The 24,927-nt window shown below is 41.2% G+C and overlaps 1 protein-coding gene across 1 annotated transcript in view; it reads right to left on the bottom strand.

Annotated features, from left to right (window-relative positions):
- LOC306977781 (hemicentin-1-like) overlaps positions 1–24,927 on the bottom strand; it is a gene marked incomplete at its 3' end in the record, with an annotated part of 211,392 nt that overhangs the window by 112,308 nt on the left and 74,157 nt on the right. The window contains exon 3 of the mRNA XM_079576223.1: positions 14,335–14,655. Coding sequence (XP_079432349.1) covers positions 14,335–14,655 — 321 coding nt within the window. The remainder of the gene's footprint in view (positions 1–14,334; positions 14,656–24,927) is intronic.

The raw sequence follows: 24,927 nt of genomic DNA, 5'->3' as shown, positions 1-24,927 counted from the left end.
CGTAATTTCGAGATTTAAACTCGTAATTTCGAGATTTAAACTCGTAGTTTCGAGATTTAAACTCGTAATTTCGAGATTTAAACTCGTAATTTCGAGATTTAAACTCGTAATTTCGAGATTTAAACTCGTAATTTCGAGATTTAAACTCGTAATTTCGAGATTTAAACTCGTAGTACGAGTTTAAAAGTCGTAATTTCGAGATTTAAACTCGTAGTACGAGTTTAAAAGTCGTAATTTCGAGATTTAAACTCGTAATTTCGTGATTTAAACTCGAAATTTTGTGTTTTAAACACATAATTATGACTTTAAATCTCGTAATTTCGACTTCCTGTTGGGCTTTTATTTTGTAACATGGCGGAAACGGGCTTCCATACAAAAGCAATGACTTTATTGTCAAAAAAAAAGAAAACGAGAAAAAACAAGAAACAAAACAAGAAAAGAAATGGTCTCCGCTCGTAATGGCGCGTGGAAGAAGGACACTTGCTTTGGGCGGCTCTGTTGCTTTATGGCCTTTACGCGGAACTTCCACACACCTCCTCCTCGGAGGAGGAAGAGGCTCCTCCTCCTCCTCCTCCTCCTCCTCCTCCTCTGCGTTTGCTTTGACAGTTGTTTTTATCTCGGCTCCGCACGCGCTGGTGCTTTTGAGCAGAGCCGGTCCGAGGCTACATGCCAGACCCACTGAAGAGAACAATACAAAGTGTAGGAGCTTTTTGTCATTTTTTTTTATTTAAAGCTAAAATGTCACTCTTTGTTTATTAGTTACACATAAGTATGTTTTCTTTTTTATTATGTAGTCTTCAATATGCTAAGTTAAGTCTAATTGTTTTCCTTTTTGTGTTATTTTACTTGGTTAGTCTTCTACTGCGCACCCAGGGGATATAGGGGTGTAGCGCACATTGTCCAACACGCACCTGGGGGGGCTTTTTACCAGTCACGTCAGAGAGGCAGCAAGTCGGCCTTGACATGAAATCTTGCTGTTTGCCGTTCAAATCTGGAAAATAAACCCTTTTTGAACCTTTAAGTTTGTTTGGACATTGTTCTCTTTTGAATGCTGCGTAAAACCAAAAAACCCAGGGTGCGTCTAAGCAGGGCCGTAGCCAGGATTTAAAAAACAGTGAGGTCCGGATAATTCTTTAAACCGGGGGGTCTGGGGGTCCTCCCCCAGGAATTTTTTAAAGATTCAGATATAATTTCCTGTATTTTAAGTGATCAAAAACACTTTTGTCTCATCCTTAAGCTGTTTTCAAAAATGGCTTTTTGTTGCACCGTTTGGGACGAGGAGCCTGAGTGAATGTGTGAGTGAGTGGATGGTGGTCGGACATGCAGATGGTGCAGACTGGCCTCACTTCCATCAGTCGACCCATGGGCTGTGGGTGCAGCCGTGTACCCCCTGAAGTGTTAGGTGACGAGTCACGTACCCCCCACTTTGACATGATGAATATCACAAAACAAAATATCTATTTAATATCTATATCATCCATTATTACTGTGAAGCAGGTTTTCCAAACAGTTTTACTCGCCTGAGTGAGAGGCAATAAGAATGTCTTGTCCTAAATAAATACTGAAATATTAAATGAAAATTGTTTTGAAAACGAGGCTGTGGGTGTGAATGGGTAAAGCTGAGGGTTCTGCTTTGGCTCATTCTGAACATCAGACTCTGGTTTGGACACTGCGCTCTGGCCCCGCCCCCTCTGCGTCGCCCTCACTGTCAAACCACTGGAGCTACAAAGGTAAATGCGCTGGTTTAAGCTCTCATTAAAGCGAAGATCATTTACACGCAGGACATTCTGTGCATGAGACAGAAACAAAGTGAGCAGCAGAGGAGGAGCAATGATGAGGCACAGACGCTTCTCCTTCTCCTCTCGCTCCTCAGATCAGAATGAGGAAAACTCCTGTTGTAAATCGAGGTCACCGTGACGGCGCGCGCACTGGCTCCTCTCTCTTTATGACAGAGAGCATAGAAATTGCATCTCAATCAAACTTTGGCGCTGTTCATGCGCTGCTGTTGTCGTGAGGCTGACGCACAGCCTCAGCCGCGCCCCCGCCTCCGCCGAGTTTTACGCACTCGGGTCCAAAGCAGCTTATGAGGTCCGGTTTCAGAGTGGACACGTTTAGGTTCAGAACAAGCTCATCCACGTCTGAACTAGAGGCTCTTCCGCCTGTAGAAGCGCGTGTTTACAACATTCATTTGCGCAGGATTCAATGTTCGTTTTCTTATGTTAAGTTTCCTTTTTTTTGTTGACAAATACTCACTACACAAAGAATAAAACAGACAGGGGTTAGTGGGAACGGTTCGCGCTCGTGCCTCCAGAGGTGGGTGGAGTGGCTAAAATATTTACTCAAGTTAGAGTAACTTTACCTTAAAATACTTTTACTCAAGTAGAGGTAAAAAAGCTGTGACCTAATGAACTCTTTGGGATTTTGTCGAAAATATAAAGTGCGTTACAAATAAAATGTATTATTATTATTATTACTGAAACATAAATCAGACTTTTACAGTTACTCACAGTACTCGAGTATCATTGTCTCCAGGTAGTACATACTTTTACTTGAGTATTTACTTTGCTCACCCCTCTCTAGTAGAATTATTTCAAAGTAACGTGACTCTTACTTGAGTAAATATTTCTTTCACTCTGCCCTCCTCTGCAGTAGGTTATGGACTCACTTATTTCATCCTGACCTGTTGTTTCCAAAGTCATCTTGAAATAAGTTCCTTTGCCCTGGATGTGAGTGCACAGTGTAAACAGATCTGCACTTTAACGACAAACATCTCACTTTGCTGGAAATGAGATCAAAATAAAAACTTTCAAACTACTGATGAGGTCGTTTAATCGATCACTGTGTATAAAGTCTCTTATAAACTAAGGAAAGCCACTGGGGTTTTGTCAGTTTGTGCTTTGTTATTTCCTCAGTCTCGCTTCACTGTTGTTAAGACTGTGTTTTCTTTGTAGCCTTGGGGCTGCCAATCCGCACCGACAGCATCAGTCCAAAAGCACGGACGCTCTGGTGAGACGAGTCCAGTGTGTTGCCCAAGGACTCGGCTCTAATGTATGAAAAAAAAAGCTTCACCTGCAAAAATAAACCAGTTTTAGCCAAACAGAAAATTCATAAAACGTCATTTTGAAACGTACAAAGAAACAGTGGTTTATTTTCAACACAATGAGATATTTACATCAACATATAGACTTTTATTCACCCTTTAAAGCTTATATTTACTGACCTAAATAAGAGAAGCATAAGCCTTAAAAATGCACTTATTTGCCAATAAATGACCTGTATTGAAATTGCTGTAAATATGAAAAACAAGTATAGTATATTTCATTTAAAAGTGCCTTTCAAGACACACAAGAACACTGCGGAGTCAAAACATGTAAACAGCAATAAAATGAAATAATAATGCCACGATAAGAGGAGTTTGAGTCTGGATATGAGGAGAGTCTGTGGTACAGGGAGAGTTCTGAAGATCCAGTGGAGCTGGTGACAGAAATGACACTAACATTTGTAACACATCACATCCTTGGAGTCAGTTTCAGAAAAAATAGCACGGTTTATCTGCAGATTTATAACTGAGAGACCAACAGACCCGGTTAATCGTGAGTCCGTCCTTCTGTGGACCCACCACCTGCAGGAGGAGCCATAAGGGGCGGATGCAGTATGATTGAGGCAACTCCAACAGCTGCCCCCACGACCCGGCAACGGAAAAGTGGAAGAAGATGGATGGATGGATGCATGGATGGATGGTAAGTTTCTGGATGTCTCTTGTTTGTCAAATCCAACATTTTGGATAATTAATACCTTCAAACATATCTATAACAAAAGATACTCAAACTGCAGAAATATTTAATCCAGAGCTGCTCAAGGGCAGTAGCAGAAGGAGAAGTTAATATCCCTCAGTATAATCAGTGAGTAATATAGAGCATTGTTTTAGTTAATGGATTGTTTTGCGCCTCCTCTGACTGTGTCACAGTGAGTTTGTCCATGTTTGTTCAGACTCTGCAGTTTACAGTCAAAATAACACAAAAAACAACCGGATAAACTCATGTCTAACCATGTGTCTGTTTACAAATGAGTTGCACTTACCCAGGAGCATCTGTTTTTTCCATCCACATCTCTTGAAATTTTGAAGATATGACTTGGAATCTATTTCTCTTTTTGCACATAAAGCAGAACCAGACTTGTAGAGCACCAAGAAAAGGAGTACAACAAATGATCACCCAAAACGTAGGCGAATTGACAAAGGTCCGCTCTGCAAAGAGAGAATTTCTGATGTTAAACACAAGACACTGTAATACCACTATGGCATCAACTAAGAAAACATTTTGAAAGCAGGTACTGAAGAAAAAAAAAACTTTAGAGATGAAGTTTTGACTGTTGGTTCAGGGACAGCATTACAGAAAGTGACTTGGTTGTTTCAGCTCAAATAAATGATCCAAATGTAAAATATATAGTGTTTTATGGGATAAATTAACATTATTGTTTATGGTTCTAAAGGGCAAATATTTAGTCTAGGTTAAACAGAAGTATCTGCACAGAAGAATCAGAATCATGTACTAATGGCCATTGGCCACACAAGAGTTGGTGGAATTTGTTTTCGATACAGCACATCATGCTCACATCTGTCCTGTGTCAGTCACACAGATGAACATTACAGACAGCAGACTTAGGTACAGTTACTGTAGGCATTTGTTTAGTGTCTGTATGGCAGTAGAGAAAAAACTGTTCTTAAATCTGTTGTAGTGTATGTTTGTCTGTCCTGTCTGTTGCTGCTGTGGGCGTGGCATTGGATTCTTCCCTGGTGGGTGTGGCTGCTCCTGCTCGGCTAATTGGCTCACCTGTATCCACTCATGCAGTATGAAGGCTCTCCTTCACTTCTCTGCCAGATCGTCAGTCTACTTCAGTGAGAAGATTTTTCAGGCCTATTCTGAATTTGCTATTTTTGAATACAGATATCTTACTAACTGTTTTTTCCTGCTCCTCGTCAGATCTTCGTGCCAGTTCGCCACCAACCTGCCAGACACTCACCTGCTCCACTCCGGATACCAGCCTCGTGCAGCCCCAGCCCTTACCTACCTGCTCCACTCCTGATTCCACCATGTGACCTGCTCAGAACAACCACAACCCCAGCGCCCCCCAACCAGCCAGCAACCAGCTTTCCTACTATTTGTTATAATAAATCTTGTTACCTTCTCTCCGTCTACTCTTTGGGTCCCCAAGCTTAGGTCATAACAAAATCTGTCTGAGTCCCAGAGGGCATGAGTGTGACCAGGTGGTGAGCAGGGCGTGTTTGATCTGAGGTGATATTCGACACTCGCTGTGTGACGTGTCTTTGACAGAGTCTCTGTTGGGAGTGTGTCGCCCGTGATTTTGGATGATTTGTTTTTGTTTTATACGTTGGAGTTTTGTGCGTGAATGACAGTCCAAGGATATTGTTTGGGTGATCATTAATATATTACTAGCTACTTTTACTGTTACACCATTACTGTGTACTGCTCTCAGTCAGCAATAAAAATGACTAATCTTATTTTTGTACATTTAAACTAGTTTAAGTGTACATGACAGACAGGGGAGTAGAAGTTCTGTAACTGTAAACAAGGGCCATGAGTGAGTGTCACTTAAGTTCTAGAATAGATTTTGGAACAAGTAATTGTGTATCTTACCAGAGTCTTTTTCAAAGTCTGCACCACCATCTGGATTAAGACCAGGACAAGTCTTTTTCAGTTTGACCCACAAATTTTCCTTGGATTTGACTTTACCATCAAAAACAACAGAAGTGTGTCTCATGGACACGGAGGGAGCACGGGGAAACTACAGATGTAATTATTACAGATGTAATTACTACAGATACTGTATTCACGTGTAATAGCTTGTTTAAGCCACATTTTAAATCAGAAAGTCCAAAATTCTGGACAAAACAGTGTAATAATAAAAAATAAAAACATGAAAACCTGTCATAAGCACTTTAAGTGGCTGTGTGAGTGTAGGAATGTGATTTGAAAAAGTGCTTCTAGAATTGTTTCGCTTTGTTACTTTAATGAAACACTCACCTGTCTCCTCGTACGTCTTGTTGTTCGTGCTGTGTTCAGTGCTGACAGTACAATATCGACAGTTGATATCGTGAGCATGACAGTACAGTTTTCGACCCCTGCAGTTCACATGCACCTCTGAAACTGGAGACAAAGAGACAAAGAACATGTTGAGTTGGTTCACACTCAGACACATGAGGGCAGTTTGTGTCTTTAGTTTGTTTCTCAACAGAAGTCTAACATAAGTCAGTATAACTGAATCGACTGTTGTTAATTTGAAATCAAGACACAAATGTTGCTGAGCCTTTAAGCACCACAAACACATTAATGGAGTGGACGTTTACTTTTTACTTTCTAAAGCTGTGGCCTCAGTGGACATTTGATTTAAATAGTTTGGATTTGTTTTCTTAAATGTGCTCGGGTCAAATCGGTGAAAACATCATCTACATGTTTCTTACCATAGACCGTCATGTTGACATAAGTCACGTTACCGTTGGCCAAACACAAGTACCGTCCTTCATCTTTGACTGTGACTTCTTTAAGCAGCAGTGCAGCATTTCCTGTGATCATTTCCTCTTCAAACAGAGAAGTCCTGCCTCTGTAGTCCGGATACTGAACCAAAACCTGGTTCTGACCCTGATGAAAACTGTGGACCATCAGATCTCGCTCTGTCTTTGTCCATTCGATGTCAAGACCAGAACCAGGGGTGAAGCGACAGGGCAGGACACAGCTCTTCATATAAACACATAATGTTTCCTCCTCATCTGAAAGAGAAAGATCAGAATAATGAAACTAATCATAACAATAAAACAAAATAAAGGTTTCAAGTGTCGTCGAGCTCCAACAATTTGTAGGTTTAATTTTCACTTAAGGCTCGTTTTCAGAAACATTTAGTTTTCATTAAATCTGAGATGTCAAAAGTACTAGATTTTAATACTTCAGTAGTGCTGATGCATAGGCAAAAAAAATACTAAAAGTAAGGTAAAAGTACTACAGTACTTCATCAAAAATGTACTTATTGATTAAAAATATTATCCAATTAGAATCGGTATTACTATTATTATTGGCTTTATTCCGGACACTAAAAGATGGTCCATATTAAAAGAAAAGACACACATAAAAACAATAGATAGTTTTCCATTGACGTCACACTCCCACACAGTTCCATACGGCGCCATCTTGTGTGTCTAGGGTCTAATTGTTTGTGTTACGGATCATTGATAATATGGTGAAGAAATAGTGCTCACACCTGTGTTGTGTGGGGCTGATCCCGACACGACGAAGAGAAAACGTCTCAATATCCCAAAAGTAATTCATCAATAAGTTACAGAAACATCAAAACCTTCGTACGAGAGATTTAAACTATGGCCGCCGACCGCTCGTCCCAAGTGTCGGGTCTGACTTTACGGGGCAGCCTGTGCTTATTCCGCTCTGTGTCTGTGTCTGAGTCTCATGCCTTGGCTGATGTTCCCTGGTTTTGCCAGGGTCTGTCAGCTTTTATCTGACAGATAAAAGAGAAAAAGTGGCATCAAACAGATTTGACAACGGGGCTAGCTGCTAGCATGAAATAAAGCAAGTCTACGATGAGCTCATAGTAGACTTGTATTTTTTCATGCTGCTGCCAAACGCAAACCAGGTACAGTTAGCAGCTAGCAGAGAAATGAGACTCTGACAAATGACGGAGGAACCACAGGCAGTCCCCGTAAAGTGAGACCCGGCGAGAGCGCGAGGCAGCCGGGGAGTGTGAGGAGAAGGCCGGGGAGGCGAGAGCGAGAGGCGGCCGGGTAGTGTGAGGAGAAGGCCGGGGAAGAGCGCGTTGCGGCCGGGGAGAGTGTGAGGAGGAGGCCGGGGAGGCGAGAGCGAGTCGTCCGCTGCTCCTCTCTTCGTTCATCAGGAGGTAAACGCAGCACAGATTGGCACTGATACACGTTATAAATACAGCCATTCCTCATTGTTTAACAGCTGTTTGTTTGGTTCGATGGACAAGTTTAAGTGCACAGGCCTACGTGTTTTACTGTTATGATTACCGTGCATGAGTACATCACAATGATTATGTTAGCCTACCCATCACATGGCTCATTGTGAGTTAAATAAAACACATTAGCGACTACAGAAAGGTCGTAGTAGACACAATTATTCATTAAATGTGCATGCAAGTTGTGCATAAACATTGTCGAACGCCACACAAAATGGCGGCGCGGCGCAGAGGATCATGGGAACGGAAAACCATCTATACATTTATCTCCTGTATAGGCTCAACAGTCAGTGAGTCCATATACGAGAGGGGTATCCACTGAGCTTAGTCCAGGGTTGGTCCCCGAGTTCGACAGCCTGCACGTGCACCTGTACATGAGATTTCACAGAACAGCAGGGCAGTTTGGCACACGCACATTTACAAACATTTGGCTTGCACTGCTCCATCGTGGGGCCCTCAGCAGCATCCGCCTGGCATTATTATGTGCCAGAGTTAGCTTATGCATACTCCTCCTTTAGCAGCACCTCCACAGGTGAGCAGTATACATGGGAGTGCAGTACGCCTGAAAGAGGTGGTAAGCACGTTCCAAACCTGCGGATCAGCATGTTGGCCTGTCCATAAAGCATGAAGTCTATTTCCTAATAAGAAGAAGTCAGGGAATGTCAGTTTGGAGCCCTCTCTGCTCCAGGCTGTCATGACAATGCTTTTCTATGTTGTATTTAATGTCAATGTCTGCTCCATACTGAGCGCACACATGCAACAGCTCTTATTACATTATAGGCTCTTATTTATGTTTTAAAAGTGAAAAATCACTAGGAAAATAAATGCTAACTAACTAACTTACTGCTAAAGTACAGTAACGGAGTAGAAGCAGCTACTTTGTAACTTTTCACCTCTGAATCTACAGTAATGAAGTGGATTATATCATTAGAAAATTATCTATTGCAGAATATTATTAATTTAATGTGTTTACATTTCAAACTTTGTTATGGGTTAACTCATAAGATCAACTTCCTTATCATGTTACAAGGGAGTAGTTACTTAAGTCACGAAAATACATTTTAAACAAGCCAAAACTTATGTCACTGAGCCGCTGTGTGTTTTATATAAGGTTTAACGTGGGTTAAAGAGCGGTTTTATGATCCTGTACATCATCTATAACTGAGACGGAAAAGCTCTTACCGAAGTCGGTGGCGCGCGCTGAGACACAATAACTGGATAAAGAGATGATCAGGATAAATCCACAGACATCCATACTGTTAGGGAGACTGTTTTGTGTTGCAGGAATCTTTTACGCACAAATAGGTCAATGGACCTGCACCAAGTGCGTAAGGCCTATGGTTTAGGTGCGTCGTCCATTTCGCAGAATGTCAATATGAAACTGTTCGAAAGTGAAAGTTTTCGAGGCTCAAAACGCCACCTCCTACGAGCCCGCCCACCTCCTACCATGTTTAAGCTTTAAACACACTTTTGTTATTGTAGTTTTGCAGTATTTTTTACATACATTTTATTTTTCCTTCTTTTTACAGGGGGAAAAAAACATAGCCGGGGTGTACAAGACAAAACAAAATATAGTACCGAAACAAGAAACAGCATAACAGTTATGCAACACTTTGTTACATGTTTGTCTTTGTTTTTTTTGAATACACATCATGACCAGCCGTACTATTTACTTAATGTTAAACTTTTCGCACACATTTTTTAGTTTTGATCGCCATCAAATGTTCCATCGGGGCCAGAGAATGCAAGTATGTGGTCAGATTCTTTTGGTACACGGTGAATACAGGTTTACTGCCAGAAAATTTGGATTTGTGAATATGAAATGTTTCAAACAGTAATGAAAGATTTACTAGAAATTCTTTGTCTTCATCTTGTATTCTATTGAAGCATCCAAAGATGATTTGCTCATACAATAGATTTAGGTAAAGATGTAGTTTGTTGTAGATGAATTTTGATACGTCTTTCCAAAAGGTTTTCGTGTAGTGACAATGCCAATGCTTTAAACTCACGTGTTTTGACTTTTACTGTATCTGCAGGTGGCGACGCGCGCCCTCTACCGGCCACAAGAGGAACAGAAAACAAACTACATTTAAAATCAAGCATCCAAACAAAAGGATTATCAGGAGGTTTGATATTAGGTCATGTTTTTCCTGCCTGTTTATGTTTGATTGAAAAACTAGAAGAAGAAGAAATGCATTAAAGTTTGCATTTCAGTCAGCCCAGTTCACTTTATGCACACTTTCCTGAAATAAAAAAAGCTTTCTTAAGATGAGTCCAAAATATTTTACAATAATATCTTAGCGAAGAAGCCTGAGTCTCTCCTCCCAAAGGCTTTGTCGGCACCACTAAAGCTGTATGTTCACAGGCTAACGAAATATAGACCACTGGGGGGGTTAAGCTGCAGAGCCCAGGAAGGGGTGAGATTAAAAAAGAGGGTCATTATTAGAGCTGGGACAAAATATCAGAAACCATATATCACACTTTTGACAACTCGGCTATAGAAGAAAATCTTGAAATGTTTTTTGTTGATTTGGTGCTGATTGGTTTAAAGCAGGAGTCTGTAACCTTCATTATGAAAAGAGACATTTACAGGTCGTTCAATGCGGCTATGGCGGAGGGGATAAAACTTTTCCTGAAGCGTACCCGCTCCCACCGTCCTGTACCTACGGCCTGATGGCAGCAGGACGAAGTGAGTGTGGAGAGGGTGATCGGAGTCCATGGCTATAGTTCGTGCGAGGCGTGTGACTGCTTTCTTATTGATGACAGAGGGGTCTGTGATGGGGAGATTAATAATTTTGGAGACTGTTTGTGTGACCTTGGTGATTTTTTTCTTGTTTTTGATGGTGAGCATGTTGAAGAAGCAGGGGGAACAGTAGAGCAGGATGGGTTGGATGATGCTATTGTACAGGAGGAGCAGGAGGTGTGGGGAAACACATAGAGCGCGGAGTTTGCGGATGATATAGAGTTTTTGTTGGGACCGTTTGTGAATGTCTGTAACATGTTGATCAAAGGTAAGCATATTGTCCAGAGTGAGTCCAAGGTATTTAAAATGATTTACTCTTTCAACAGTCTGATTATGAATGATGGTGGGGGCCAAGTCCAGGGCGGGTGAGCGTGTGTATATAAGCATCTCCTTGGTGTTTATCTAACAATGTTAACACTCATTTGACAATCACTTTGTTTTTATTTCATTGACTCAATGAAACAAATGTGTTATATTTGATAAAACTTTTCTTCAAAATCAAATCAAACGTTATTTATAAAGCGCTTTTCATACAAGATGTAACACAATATGCTTGACAGTGCTGTACAGATCAAAATCATCCCAACCAGCATCCATCCATCCATCCATCCCTCTATCCTTTCTTCCATCCATCCATCCATCCATCCATCCATCCATCCACTATCCATCCATCCATTATCCTTCCTTCATCCATCCATCCTTCCCTCTATCCACCCATCCATCCATGCATCCTTCCTTCCCCCTATCCTTTCTTCCGTCCATCCATCCATCCATCCATTGTCCTTCCTTCATCCATCCATCGAGAACACACACACTCCACACTGAAGGGCCTCGTGCAATGCGGGAATTGAACACAGGACCTTCTTGTGCACCACCACATATTCACCTTATTCCGGACGTTCGCGTGGGCGCCGCCATTAATTGTGCCCGCCCCTTTTCTCCTATGTGTTAACATGGGGCCGGAGAAGTCCACATAAAATCACTCACTACATGAAAACAAAGCCGTTTTCAGGCCGCACAGAGAAACGCTGCAGTGTCGACATGTCGGTGCAAATGAACATCGGACATTTTACACAAATCAATCGACTAAACATGGAAGTGTCTGTACAACGGAAGTGCCAAGACAACGCAAAAAGTGGAGAAAGTGGGCGGGGCGGAATAAGGTGGATATGTACAGTAAATGTAGATACATAGATGTGTAGGTTTTGTACTTAACCCCCTGTATTTCCCAATGTAATTTAAAAAAACACAATTTAAGTAATTGAAAACTTTACAATTCCCCAAATAAACATGTAAATTATAAAACCGAAGAGAAGAAGAGAAAAAAAAAGCATTGAAATGGCATAAGTATAAAAATGTAGAATCCAGTAACAGTAAGGAAACCGCAACACTACAGTTTCTCATTAAACACATTTTTCTTCTGTCGGTTCACTTTGGTTTTACATCAGGATTGTAGGGGCTGTAAAATCAGTGGATTCACAGACAAAACAAGAGGTTTCATTCAGCTCTGTGTTGACTCCACTCTCATCATCACGATTGGCTTTAGGGTCCTCAAAGGCATCGTTCAAAGGTACCTCAGGCTCCACCACAGGTCTGCTGAAGAAACAAAACAAAGCAGAATCTTTTATTATCATTCATTAAACTTTTACAATTTATTTTAAGTATACAGGCCAATATTCAAGTATCAGGAGTAAAACAGGGGTGAAAATGTATTTGTTGAATTTCTACATAGAGTGCATAAGATGGTCTTAATGAAAAATACTTACTGAGGTTTATTGCTGGATCTTGTTCTCTGAAAAAGAAAAGACTAATCAAATGTTCAATAAATACAAACATCCCACAGACTCACAGAGAACAGACGGAGAAAGAACTGATGAGGCTGAACGTGGTTTGACACCAAACTCATGGGAGTTAACTGTGAGGAGGCTCCCGGATGCTTTTTCTAAATACTGCAGGAGGAAAAGACCCGACCAGCCTGACTTTGATCTGTCCGAGAAAGATCAAACTGACATCACGTACCTTCCACCAGTAGCAGAATAAACCCACTACTGCAACAGGAATCAGAATCAGAGTCAGCAGTGACCAGCGTTGACGGTGTTTGTCCGGAACTGCGTCATCAGAAAGAAAACAAACGTTTCAAGATACTGCTCATACAGGTCATTTGATTTAATATTACTTTTAGCTAAAGCCGAGAATCCGTTAAAAATAAATGAATGACTATAATTATTTTTCAAAGAACTGCTATAATAGTTTTATCCACAATAGGTCTCATGCAGTCACACAGAGCGGCATCATCTGAGGGAGGGAAACAATCTCAGCATTTTGTTTCTTCAGGGCCTCTTTAAACCAGCCTTATTCTAGCGCTGCAGATCCACACCTCAGTGTTCTATCACTGGCCCAAAGGTTTTAACTGGGCTGCAGCTGGAGCACTAGGCTGAAGGTGTACGAGGTTCCCCACAAGTCTGCCGAGGCTTGGGCCAGTTTAAATAACAAAACTCCTTTTCCTTGGGCTAATTTCCATCCGTCGTCCCCCATGTGCACTCTCAAATTGATCCCTTCCTATTGTACATGTTTTTAGTGGTAGGGGAAACCGGAGGAAGCCTACGCAGACATGGGGAGAACATACAAACTCCACACAGAAAGGCCTTGCAGGTGGGAATTGAACCCGGACCTTCTAGCTGTGAAGCACGAGCACTAACCGCTGTACTACCGTGCCACCCAGCGTGACCTGACCTCATCTGTTTTCTTTAACACTGAAACCTTACACTCACCGTGCACATTAAGGTTAACGAATCGATCGATTTTCCCGGTGCTGGAGGTGACAGAACATCTGTGCGGGCCCTGATGCTTCAGCTGAACTCCTCTGATCTCCAGTGCAGCGCCACCTCCAGGCATCGAGACTATATTCTTATAGTCATGATGCAGGTGCCACTGCCCTGGAGGTTTAACAATGATCGGTACTTGGCTGTCCTCACGACTCCAATAAGCCTCTTTAAACTCCCCTTGGAAGGAACAGGGTAAAGTGCACGTCTGATTCAAGCTGCAGGACACATTCATGTCTGTAACACACGCACACATAATAAACAGTTCTGTGAGTTGATTTAGTGCAGGTCAAAACTGCAGCCTCTGAAGCTACTCTAATGAAAACATTGAGGCATTATCAACTAGATATTATAAAAACATAAAAAAAGAGAGAAAAGATGTCTGTCGTATCGTTCTTATATTGTTTTTACTTTTTACAAAACCATCTTCCTGACTCCAGAACCGCTAAACAATGCGGGACGGAGGTGAGTGGGTTGAGTAACTGCGGTCTCTACAGTCAGTCATTCACAGCGATGGGTTTGTACATCTTTTGTTTTTCGGGCCGCTGGTGTATCTCAAACTCAGCATCTCCACAGTCACTGGAGTCAAGATGCTACATCCACAAACATCAGCTCAGGCAGATGAGCGGGGCTGATGTTTACTGACATCAGTAAAAAGCACAAAGAGAAAAACTGGAGAACATTTGTTGCATTAGCTACAGGTCGTGTAAACCTCTTACGTGGCCCCTTGTAAAAAAAAAAAGTATTGCCCGCCCCTGCCCTATTACTCACCATTAACCTTTAAGTTAACAAAAGACTCCTCGGCGTTGTCTGGTGTGACGGTGCTGACGTAGCACTTGTATCTTCCTTCATCAGTGACTTTGACCTTGTGGAGCTGCAGTGATGCGTCTCCGGTGCGGATGCCCTGATCAGACAGAGAGGTCCGGCCTGTGTAGTTCTCATGTTGGAGGTGAAGCTGATGTTGATTCTTGAAATAATTATGAACAGGAGTATCCCCTGGTTCTTTTGTCCATTGAATGATGGGATCATCTCCAGGAGTGAAGGGACAGGGCAGAACACAGCTCTCCCGAAAAACACAGGAGACGTCAACATCTGAAAGAAGAGAGCAAGAGTGGGTGAAATATTCAAACATATTTTACCACAGAGGGCCGCAGAGTTTCATAAAAATAGGTCAAAACTATGCAGAATTACAATGTGAGGCCATTTTAATGCAAGCATCAATGATTGTGATCATAGGGACTACACAGGACTCACACTCACACCTGGAGTAAACCTACACAGGCACAGGGAGAACAAAACCCAATGTTTTACTCCAGCAAGCATACAGTTACTTCAAAAAAACAAATAAAAATACGCTAGAACAAGGAGATAGTAGCTACTGGGTGGAGCACAAAAACCTTCCCCAAAAACTGCAGTTAAAGTAGCTTCAGTAAGTCGAAGCAAATGTGACTGAGAACTGCCGACCTATATATAGACAGTCTGTTCTTGTTGACATTTTTGATTTGTACGACAGAGTTTCTGAGTGCAAATCTAGAGAGAACAAAGTGGCAAATCTATGACGTTTTTAAACACACACATTTGTGAGGAAAGAAACAGCAATTTTGCGAGAAAAAAATTGCTAATTTATGAGGAAACATGAAGGAAAAAAGCCGCTTTTTTCAGGCACATTTGCTGCTTTTTGCTCAAAAATGTGCAGATGTATTACTATTAAATCTCGCAAATGTGCCACTTTTTCCACTTGCTAATGTATAAATTCTAAAGTCTTCCAAATGACCCTAATGCTCCCTTTTAAACAAGCAGAGGTCCACCCATGACTGTCTACGTGAATCGAAACCGAAAGTAAAAATATTTTCTCCTTTGTGTGCGTAATCATAAATACATTATAAATACACGACGATTGCATAGCATGTTTTACTCAGTGCATCAGAATACACTTTTAATGTCGGCTCTTCAAAGTCATGTGAGGTACATTTTCCTTCCTTCCTGTGACATGAGGCCATTTGCATTTTTATTTATGTTTTCATTAATTGCAAGAAATTGCAGTTTTTGTTTAGCACGACCCCACTCTTCCACAAGTAGGGTCAAAAATGACTCCCAGCAGTTCCTTAAAGGAGCTCTCCTTGATTTTTTATTTTCTCTTATTGGAAGAAAATTTGTTTTGTCCTTTAGTACATGGTAAAAGCAGACATTTATCCAAAAACCACTGGTTTTAAAGCCTTTTAAACAGTCATAAAATGTCAGGCTAGTAGGCATTGTTTACAGTGAAGGGACAGTTTTCCTGAAAGTTGTGAAACCTGGTTTAAACTCAGTCCCTGTGACGAATGTTGTAAATGCATTAGGAAAGTTTGAGATGAGTTTGGACCAGAAAATAGTCATTTGAAATTTGAGTGACCCTGTTTCTTTGTACAATCAGGTATAGCTCCTTTAAGAATCTTCTATGAACCTTTAATTCCATTATTATTGCCCAGCTTGTAAAAACCCCAAATCAAAAATCCATTTTAAAAATGGATATATAATAAAGGCTTGATATGTCACTTTGCATAGTGAACTTTTTCATGATATTTAGTTTGGTTTATTTTATTTATTTATTTGAACAGGGACAGTTTACAATATACATTAACCTCGAAGAGGAGAGATGCATTTGTACCAGGGTGTAGCACTTGTGCTCATTTCCACCTGCAGGCTGATGTCAACAAAGTCATACAAATAAATGCACATGTTTATAACACATTTCCCCAAAACAGCATTAAAATGAAACACACACTTAATTCATTCCAAAGCATTAATTTGCACACTCTTGCTACACACCAATCACATTATGGGAACAAGTTTGTTTTAAAATAAGCAATTTTTTGGCCTGGTGTGAAAAAGTGTGGTCAGCTCTGTTGGCGACATTATTCCACCGTCTGACGCCACGCTGGAGAAAGCTGAGCTGCCCCGAACCGTCGACCGAGTGGCTCCAAATGTCTGAGCTCAGTGAAATCAACTTTTTGAATGGAGGAGCTGTAGTACCATTAATGATCTTGAACGACAGACAGAGATTTGAATATATATTTATATATATATATATATATATTATACTTATATGACAAGCACGTGTATTAGCTTGTGTTTCCTGATGGTAGCTAGCGACAGTAGCCGCTCACCGACACCCGACTCGGTAGGTTGTGCATCCAAGACTCGATCTATTTTATTGAATCTCTTAATAAAACCAGACTGGACTTACCTACAGAACCACAACATGACAAAAGCACCAGATAAAACGGACCAAAAATACGCCTCATCATGCTTTGGAAAGACAAAAGAAATGGTTGGCGGAAATGAATCTACCGTGTGAGAGAGGCGCATGCGTGCCCTCGTCACGGCGTATCCAACGTCACGGCGTATCCAACAAAGTTTAAAAATGATAACTTATGCAGTTTTAGACATGTTTTTCTTTTCTATCATGGACTTAGACAAAAAAAGAAACAAAAGAAACAAAAATCAAGCAAAATAAAGTTTATCCTAGTATAAAATAAAAACATGGCAGAAAAAAATATGAAAATATAGATATATATTGAGGAATAAAGTACATGAAACACTAACCCCATCTATTCTATGTGTCAAATGAAGCTTTGTCACTTAAAGATTGTGGAACAAGTAAATTTATATATTTTTTAAACTCTCATAAGAGTATAGTTTACTATATTACACTGTAAGTAAAAAATACCATATGGTAAAAAGAAGTACAAATGCTGTAGTAGTTGGCTTGGCAGTGATTGCAGATTGGCAACCTCACTTGTGTCCATGTACCCCAGGGCAGCTGTGGCTATAATATTACCACCACTGACTACAGTGTGGAGCTGTGAGAAACATGTGGCAAGAGTTAGGCTTTCATTCGTTTAAACTATAACTTTGATTGATTTTCTTATTTGATAAACTTACACCAAAGCCTCATCCTTTCATAATGACCTCATCTGTTCATTTGTTTCACTTTTGAGTCCAAATGAAAAGACTGTCTCAGAGAAATTTGCTTTTGCCTAAACCTGCTGACGCAAGTAGAAAAAGTATCACCTTACCTTTTTCTGCCGTACAGGAGAAATAACTTTGAGATGTCGTTGAGGTGTTTCAGAGTTCACCTTTGTTTACACAGCAGGTTGAATCTGCCCTCTTTGTGTTGTCAGTGCAAACAAATCCAGAACACGAACACCAATAAGGCAGGAAGGAAAGTCGTGCAATGAAGGCTATAAAAGATAAAACATGTAAATCTTTTCTCCCCGTCTGCCTTCAGATTTACAACCCTCTCTGTTCTGTCAAGTCCAATGTAATGTTTATTTATATAGCACCTTTCACAGACAAAAGTCACAAAGTGCTTCACAAAAATACAAGATAGAAATACAAAGAACCTTTACAGTCGCAAAAAACGTGGTCATGAAACAACCCTTATTCCACTGGAATTTAAAATGCTTTCTGAAACAAGTAGGTTTTCAGTTTGCTCTTAAAAACATCAACACATTCAAGTAAGCACAAGGAAAGCGGAAGATCGTTCCAGAGCGTCGGCTCGACCACCTGGAAGGAGCGATCTCCTCTGGTCTTAAAACGAGTACGAGGGACCATGAGAAGGTTTTGATCCTGAGACCTCAGCCTCCGAGAGGGGGTGTACGGACACAAGAAGTCTCTAATGGAGGAGGGAGCCTGACCATGCAAGGCTCTGAAGGTCAGCGCCATTATCTTGAAAAGACAGCTCCTTTTTGTTCAGACACGAGAATACACTGTTACAATAGTCTAAAAGGGAAGACACAAAGGCGTGGATAATCATTTCAAGATCATCTCTGGACACAATGGAGTTTAGAGATTTTTCTCAGTTGGTAAAAACAACTGGTCCTTGTGAGCAGTTTAGAGTGATGCTCTAAGGACATTGCTTTGTCAAAGTTTACGCCTAGATTTCAAAGGCTTGTTTTAGCAGACAGACTCAGGTTGCCCAAATACTGGTGAATCCCTGGAATAGCGTCATCAGGGGTTTAGTTGTAGGGAATTTGCACCGAGCCATTGTTTAACTTGCGCAAGACATTTCAGCAGAGAGCTTAATTTCTGGAAAGAGCAGTAAACTCGTAACACTTTGCAAACATTGTATTAACATTCTACTTATAAATAAAAGAACAAAACATTGAGTTCAGATCATGGCTTAACACATGCAACACTAATACTGCTAATGATACATGACAGAAAGAGCATGTCAAAAATACAGTACATTGTCAATAGTAGAAGACATTTTATGACATTGACCTGAGATTATCCAAAATTTTAACCCTCCTCATCCTCCCTTCTGCCGTTTACCTCGTCTCCTGGCTGCACCTGTGGCATTTATTTAAGATGAGGATGATTGTGCCTCGGTTTCTGAGTGAGATCACATTCTCCTCTCGCTAAAATAACACCCACTCCCTGCACTCTGCTAACCTGGCTAACGCCATGCTGCTGTGTGCGCTCGAATTATTTCGAACTGCACAACAGCCTGAGGACCATGGCCCAAATTTTCCGGTGGATTTGGGAACCAATCACAGAGCGAGGAGGGACGGCAAGACGATGACGCCCTATTCGATATACGGAAGCTTGTAGTTTATTTACGGATTTAAAAAAAAAAGTTTATTTACGGATCCAACATGACGGCAGCAGACGCAATGGTATTTTTTGATCAAGCTTTAGACCTTGTTCTAAATAATTTAGCTCAAAAGTTTACAGCGGGTACGTCATACGTCATCTCATACGATGATACGATTGGCTGTGGCCTCGTGCAGACGCATGAGACTTTTTTTTTTTTTTTCGTATCGCCCAATAAACGAGTATGGACGATCGTAAACCACACCTCTCCTACGAGAAAATGAATTGGTGGTCCCCAGACTAAATATCACTTGTGATTTTAGTCTGGTGTTAGCCAGGCTAGCACTCTGCTACACTCAGAGACAGAATTAGTCTGCATTCAAACTGTGAAAGGAGAACACAAAATACAGCCTGTGATCAGAACTTTGTGTAGAGTTGAACTGAAGTAAATTTAAATCTCCCGCTACAGTGACACAATTAGATCTAACTGAGCTTGTTTGAGTGCAAGACCATGCACCTTCTGTGGCAGAGGTTTCCGACCAGGGGTAAAGGGACCCCACACTGAGCATGGTATTTAGATATTTTTTCGATGGTCACTTTCAAAATAAGCTGCAATACCCCCAAGGTAGAAGGTGCCTATAGTACAAATGAAAGGCCCAAGAAGTCCTCCAGTCCTTTTCTCCAGAAAGATCCGCTACTCGCGCCTCAGACAGGCTGCGCCTCTTTAGTTCAAAAACACAGAACTCTCAAAAGTGATAAAACATAATAAATCTGCATCTGTATTAACTCCTTACAATATAAAACAAAAGGACATAACTGAAAATGAGACATCAGGCCCTCTTGTGTTTCTAATGCAGACTATAGTCTTTTCACACAATTTTACACTTCTGTCGCGGTTCTGTCTGTCATGTTCAGTTCCCCCTTTATTTTGCTTAGTGTTCTTGTCCTTAGTGTTTTATTTTGACTTGTCTGTTCTGTTCTTGGGATTTGCTTCCCCTTTGTTGATCACCTGCCCCGCCCTAATGTGTTTCACCTGTTCCCTGTTCCTTGTGCATTGAGACCCCTCTGTTTTCCATTGTCTTTATTGGATCATTGTCGTTCATGTCTGTGTCCTGGTTCAGTTTAGTGAGTTATTTTTTTTTGCATTTTGTCCTTGGAGTTGTCCATTAAATTTATTTTCAGTATTTTGGTTGCCTGATTGCATCTGGGTCCTCGTTCCACCTTCGCACCTCCAAACCACGACACTTTCAGATCTTGCCACTCCAGACAATACGCGGATTCGGCACTTCATGTAGCGCAACGCATGCTGGTCCGGGTTAAAGGTCAGGACTACCCAGATCTTATCCCAAACTGTTAACGTGACCGAGTTTTGACACAGATATTGATTATTTAAAGTCTATGTGTTACAATCTAAGCTTGGCAGACCCAAACAGAAGACGGAGAGATGGTGAGTACAAGATTTATTATTACAAAGCTGGTAGATGGCTGGTTGGGCGGAGCAGACAAGATGGTGAAGGCGGGTGGAAGCTTGGAGCATGCAAGATGGTGGAGGCTGGAGTGGAGCAGGTGAGTTTCTGGCAGGTTGGTGGCAAACTGGCACGAGGATCTGACGAGGAGCGGAAAAAACAGCTAGCAAGATATCTGTATACAAAAAATAGCAAATACAGAAGAGGCCTGAGAAGTCTTCTCACTGAAGTAGACTGACGATCTGGCAGAGAAGTGAAGGAGAGCCTGCGCTTTCATACTGCATGTTATGAGTTGAGTGGATTTAGGTGCGCCAATAAGCCAGCCAGGGAGCAGGAGCAGCCACACCCATCAGGGAAGAAGCCAATGCCACGCCCACAGCAGCAACAAACAGGACAGACAAACCTACACTACAACACTATGGCTAAAAATCGATGTTTTAAAAGAATTCTATAAGCAAATATAATAGAGAGAGGGATGTAATTAGGAGAAAAATAGAGGGATGTGGGGAAAATTTTACTAGTAGACATGTGTTGGCTCAGAATTCAGGGCATTTTTTTTTTTAGGTTGTAAGCCATGATGATGATCAAACACAATCTTGCTGGTGGGTGGCGGTAATGCGCTAGGGTAGTTTGCATCCGCCGTTAAACAGTCACAGAAGAAGAAGAAGAAGAAGAAGAATTCTATAAGAAACAGGGACACAAGTGGCCCTTGCTAAACCAATAAATAAATAAAAAACAGTTGTTGTATTAAGTAAATAGACGCATTGGTTACAATTAGCATAACTAGTTAGCTATATGTTAAACTTACTAATTTAATCCATTCGTCACGACTCACAATGTTCTGGATCTTTTCTTTCAGTAGGTAATGAGATGAGTATGTATGGTGGCTCCATATACAACACTGTGAGGTTCTTTTGTTGCACTCGTGAATAGAGCAAAACTATGGACTGGTTAAACCCACGTGGACAGTCACACTGCAGTGGAGAATGAATGAGAACCTGCATATCACCGTAAAACCACTTTAATAGTCATTAATTAGCCGGTTGTTCTACTATGATAGTCTGGTTTTAATGGGCTTTGTTGACACCGTGGGTAGGTGTGAACTTTGACCGGAACATTACCACACATACTGTGACAAAGCTGATTTGGCTTATTAGGCGGGAACCAGACTCTCGAACAAGATTCTGCGGTGAGGGGGAGGGAGAGGGGTTGTGGGGGGTGAACATGTGCTTTTGTTTTGGTCTCGATAGCATTTACTGCTGAGCGAGTACCGACCTGTGCCACAGCGGGACCAGCTGTAGCTGCTTCTCTTTCTCTCGGGACACGAACGTTGTTTAGCTCACGAATGGGGTTAATCAAGTTTTTAGATTGAGCTGCGAGAGTCTGTAATGCGCAAGGAAAAACTCAAGGACATGAATGTGAGGCTGCCATCAGAGACGCTCTCAGTGCTGCTTGGAATGAACCACGTCTCAGTGAGGAGATAGGAGAGACCGATGGGGCAGACCGGTCGCCTTGCTTCCGTCAGTCTACCCCAGGGCAGCTTTGGCATGACTGGGAACTGAGTTTTCCACCTTTCTGGTCACTGCATCTGGTCTCACAGCTGGACGTCAGTGGAACCTCCTGAGTCTCCCACAGATCCCCGATGGTTGAACATGAGTTCGTCTTGTTCTGTGTTTTGTGGATCATTGACTTCATTTATTTCACTGTAAATAAAACATTTTAACAAGTTCAGAATCACTTTATGAAGTTAATGAACTCACAATCACAGATCAATAATGTCAAATCTGGATCTTTATGTTTAGAGTCAGTTTAAACACATACAGATATATACCCATACAACCAAATGAAATGGTGAATAGTTTCTCTCAAAGCTCTTGTCAGATTTAAATAGAGTTCACTTACAGAGAGCTGTGTGTGTGTTCCTCTATGTGAACCTGTCCAGAGGCAGGACTGTACCTCACCACAGCTGGACCCTGCAGAGAGAAAACTCAGTCAGTTCTCTGATGTTTCTCCACAGAAGAGTGACAGCTGAAGAAAAAAGTAAATGTTCACCTGAGGCGCATCAGCGGGAGAACTGCCCTCGTCCCCGTCCTGTCCCTCTGGATGTTCAGCTGTACTTTGGTTCGATGTTCTTCTTCTTGATATATTTGATAGAACTTCTTGATATTGGCTGTAAATAAGTGTATTTACTGAGCATTTCAGTATATTATCAGAACATATAAAGCTTAATCTACTTATAACTGATGTAAAGATGATGCATATTTGAAAAGTAATTTAGTACAAGGGTTATTTTTATAAACTAGTTTCTTATTCTCATGGACTAGGTTGTTATAGAACAAATCCAGATTTCCATCATTTAACTTATAGTTTTTATTTTTTTAACTGTTGTAGAAACAATTGACAGTAATGACATGTGTATGTATAATATTTGTGTCAAATATGTTTTAAAATATAAATATATTAAAAAGTTACAAGCATATAACCATGTCTAATGGACATTGTTATACAGATATCACCTTAGTTGTCACATGACCTGAATGTGGCAATTCCCACATTGCAGCCATGATTCTGACTCGGACATGAATCTGGTTCAGAGTCATGTCGAAGAGAAACAAGGCTCCAAAACATGGACATTCTCCTCTAGGTGCAAGCTGTAATTTATCTTAATTTGTATATCAGATTGTTATCAGTGTTTAATACACTAATAACAATGTATTAGTGTATTAAATTAATACATTGTTATTAGTGTATAATGGCAAATAAAGCACCTTTACCTTTACTGTATATGATATGAATATGAACAATAGAGTTAAGAGTGACACTGAATTTGTTGTTTGTTTTGTTGTTTAATTTGCACGAGGTGTCGAAAGAGTCAAAGTTATCAAATAGTTATCAAGTTATCAAATTCACTTTTTGATAAAAAACAATGCAGTTACACTTTTCGTGTGTTTTTTCCCCCCACTTACCTGTGAAGATCATTATACATGCCCTCTTTTTCTTTCAGTCGTTTTTTTAAAATGTCTATGTGTATCCAGCCGATACAGCCCTGAAAAAGAAAAGTTCCAGGCTGAAACAAATGTCTTACTGTTTACCCTCATTAAGCGACAAAAAATAGACTAACCCCAATCATGACAAAAAAGGAGAAAATGCTGCTAAAAATCCACCACATGTTTGACCCTGTAAAAAGAAAAGTTAAAATCCTGCCTGATCTGTTTGGAATGACATAACTGTGACTTACGTTCGACCTTGAGCCGTAGAATCACTGACTCCGAGTCAGTCTGTTGGAGACAGGTGTAAAGTCCTTCCTGATGTGAAGACCATGTATCTATCTCATATGTCAGTTTTCTGACCTTCACATCACTGCTCCTCCAGCTGTGTGCAGTGCTGATGTTACAGATGTATTTGTCCTCAGTGTCTGACAGAGTGACAGAGCTGATCACAGAGAACAGGCCATGCTCAGACACTGTGGTGTTGTGCTCAGAGGAGGGAGTCCAGACGACTGAAGGCTGAGGGTAGATCCCCTCAGATCTGCACAGAAGCTGCTGCCCATTCAGAGAAACAGACACCTCCAGCACTGGAGCTGAGGGAGAGTTAGAGAAAGTATCAGTTGTACTGTGGTTGTGTGGCAGTAGTAACAGTCATTCATGTGTTCAGACAGAGCGTCTCTCACCGAACACCGTGAGCTCCAGGCTGTGTCTCTGTTTTCCTCGGCTGGAGCTGGTGAAACATCTGAATGTGCCCTGGTCCTTCAGTGTGACCTGAGAGATCAGCAGAGAGGCGTCTCCTTTGGACAGATCCTCAGACAGAGACGTTCTGTTGAAATACAGCGGGTACTGGGCGCTCAGCTCGTCTCTGCCGTTGACGTACACGTGGACAATATAGTCTCCTGGAGACCGATTCCAGTGGACCTGGTCCAACTGTCCCTCATAACCACAGGGAAGAACACAGTTCTGCCCCAGGCTGCAGGACACCACCTCTGAGGACACATTTGTGATACATCAAGATAATTTTTGTGAATAATTTATATGAAAACAAGTCTGCACTTGTTTAAACACTTTATCAAATTTAAATGCAGTTCTACATTTGAACATTAACTGAATGTCCTGTTGTATTCCATTTATAATAGAGGATATACATTTACGTAAAATAGAAATAGAAACTTCAACATTACAAAGAACAGGAGGACACACAGAAGATAGACCAGTCTGGTCTAGTCTGTAGGAGGCAAAGCATAACATCCCCATGGGAGTCTGTCCATCCCCTGTCCAGCCACTTACTGTGCCAGGAATGAAGCTGAAGGTGACACATAGCACCACCTGTC

Source organism: Gobius niger (assembly GCF_951799975.1).
Source record: "Gobius niger genome assembly, chromosome: 18".
NCBI classification, from domain to species: domain Eukaryota; kingdom Metazoa; phylum Chordata; class Actinopteri; order Gobiiformes; family Gobiidae; genus Gobius; species Gobius niger.
This window is presented reverse-complemented; position numbering and strand designations above follow the sequence as displayed.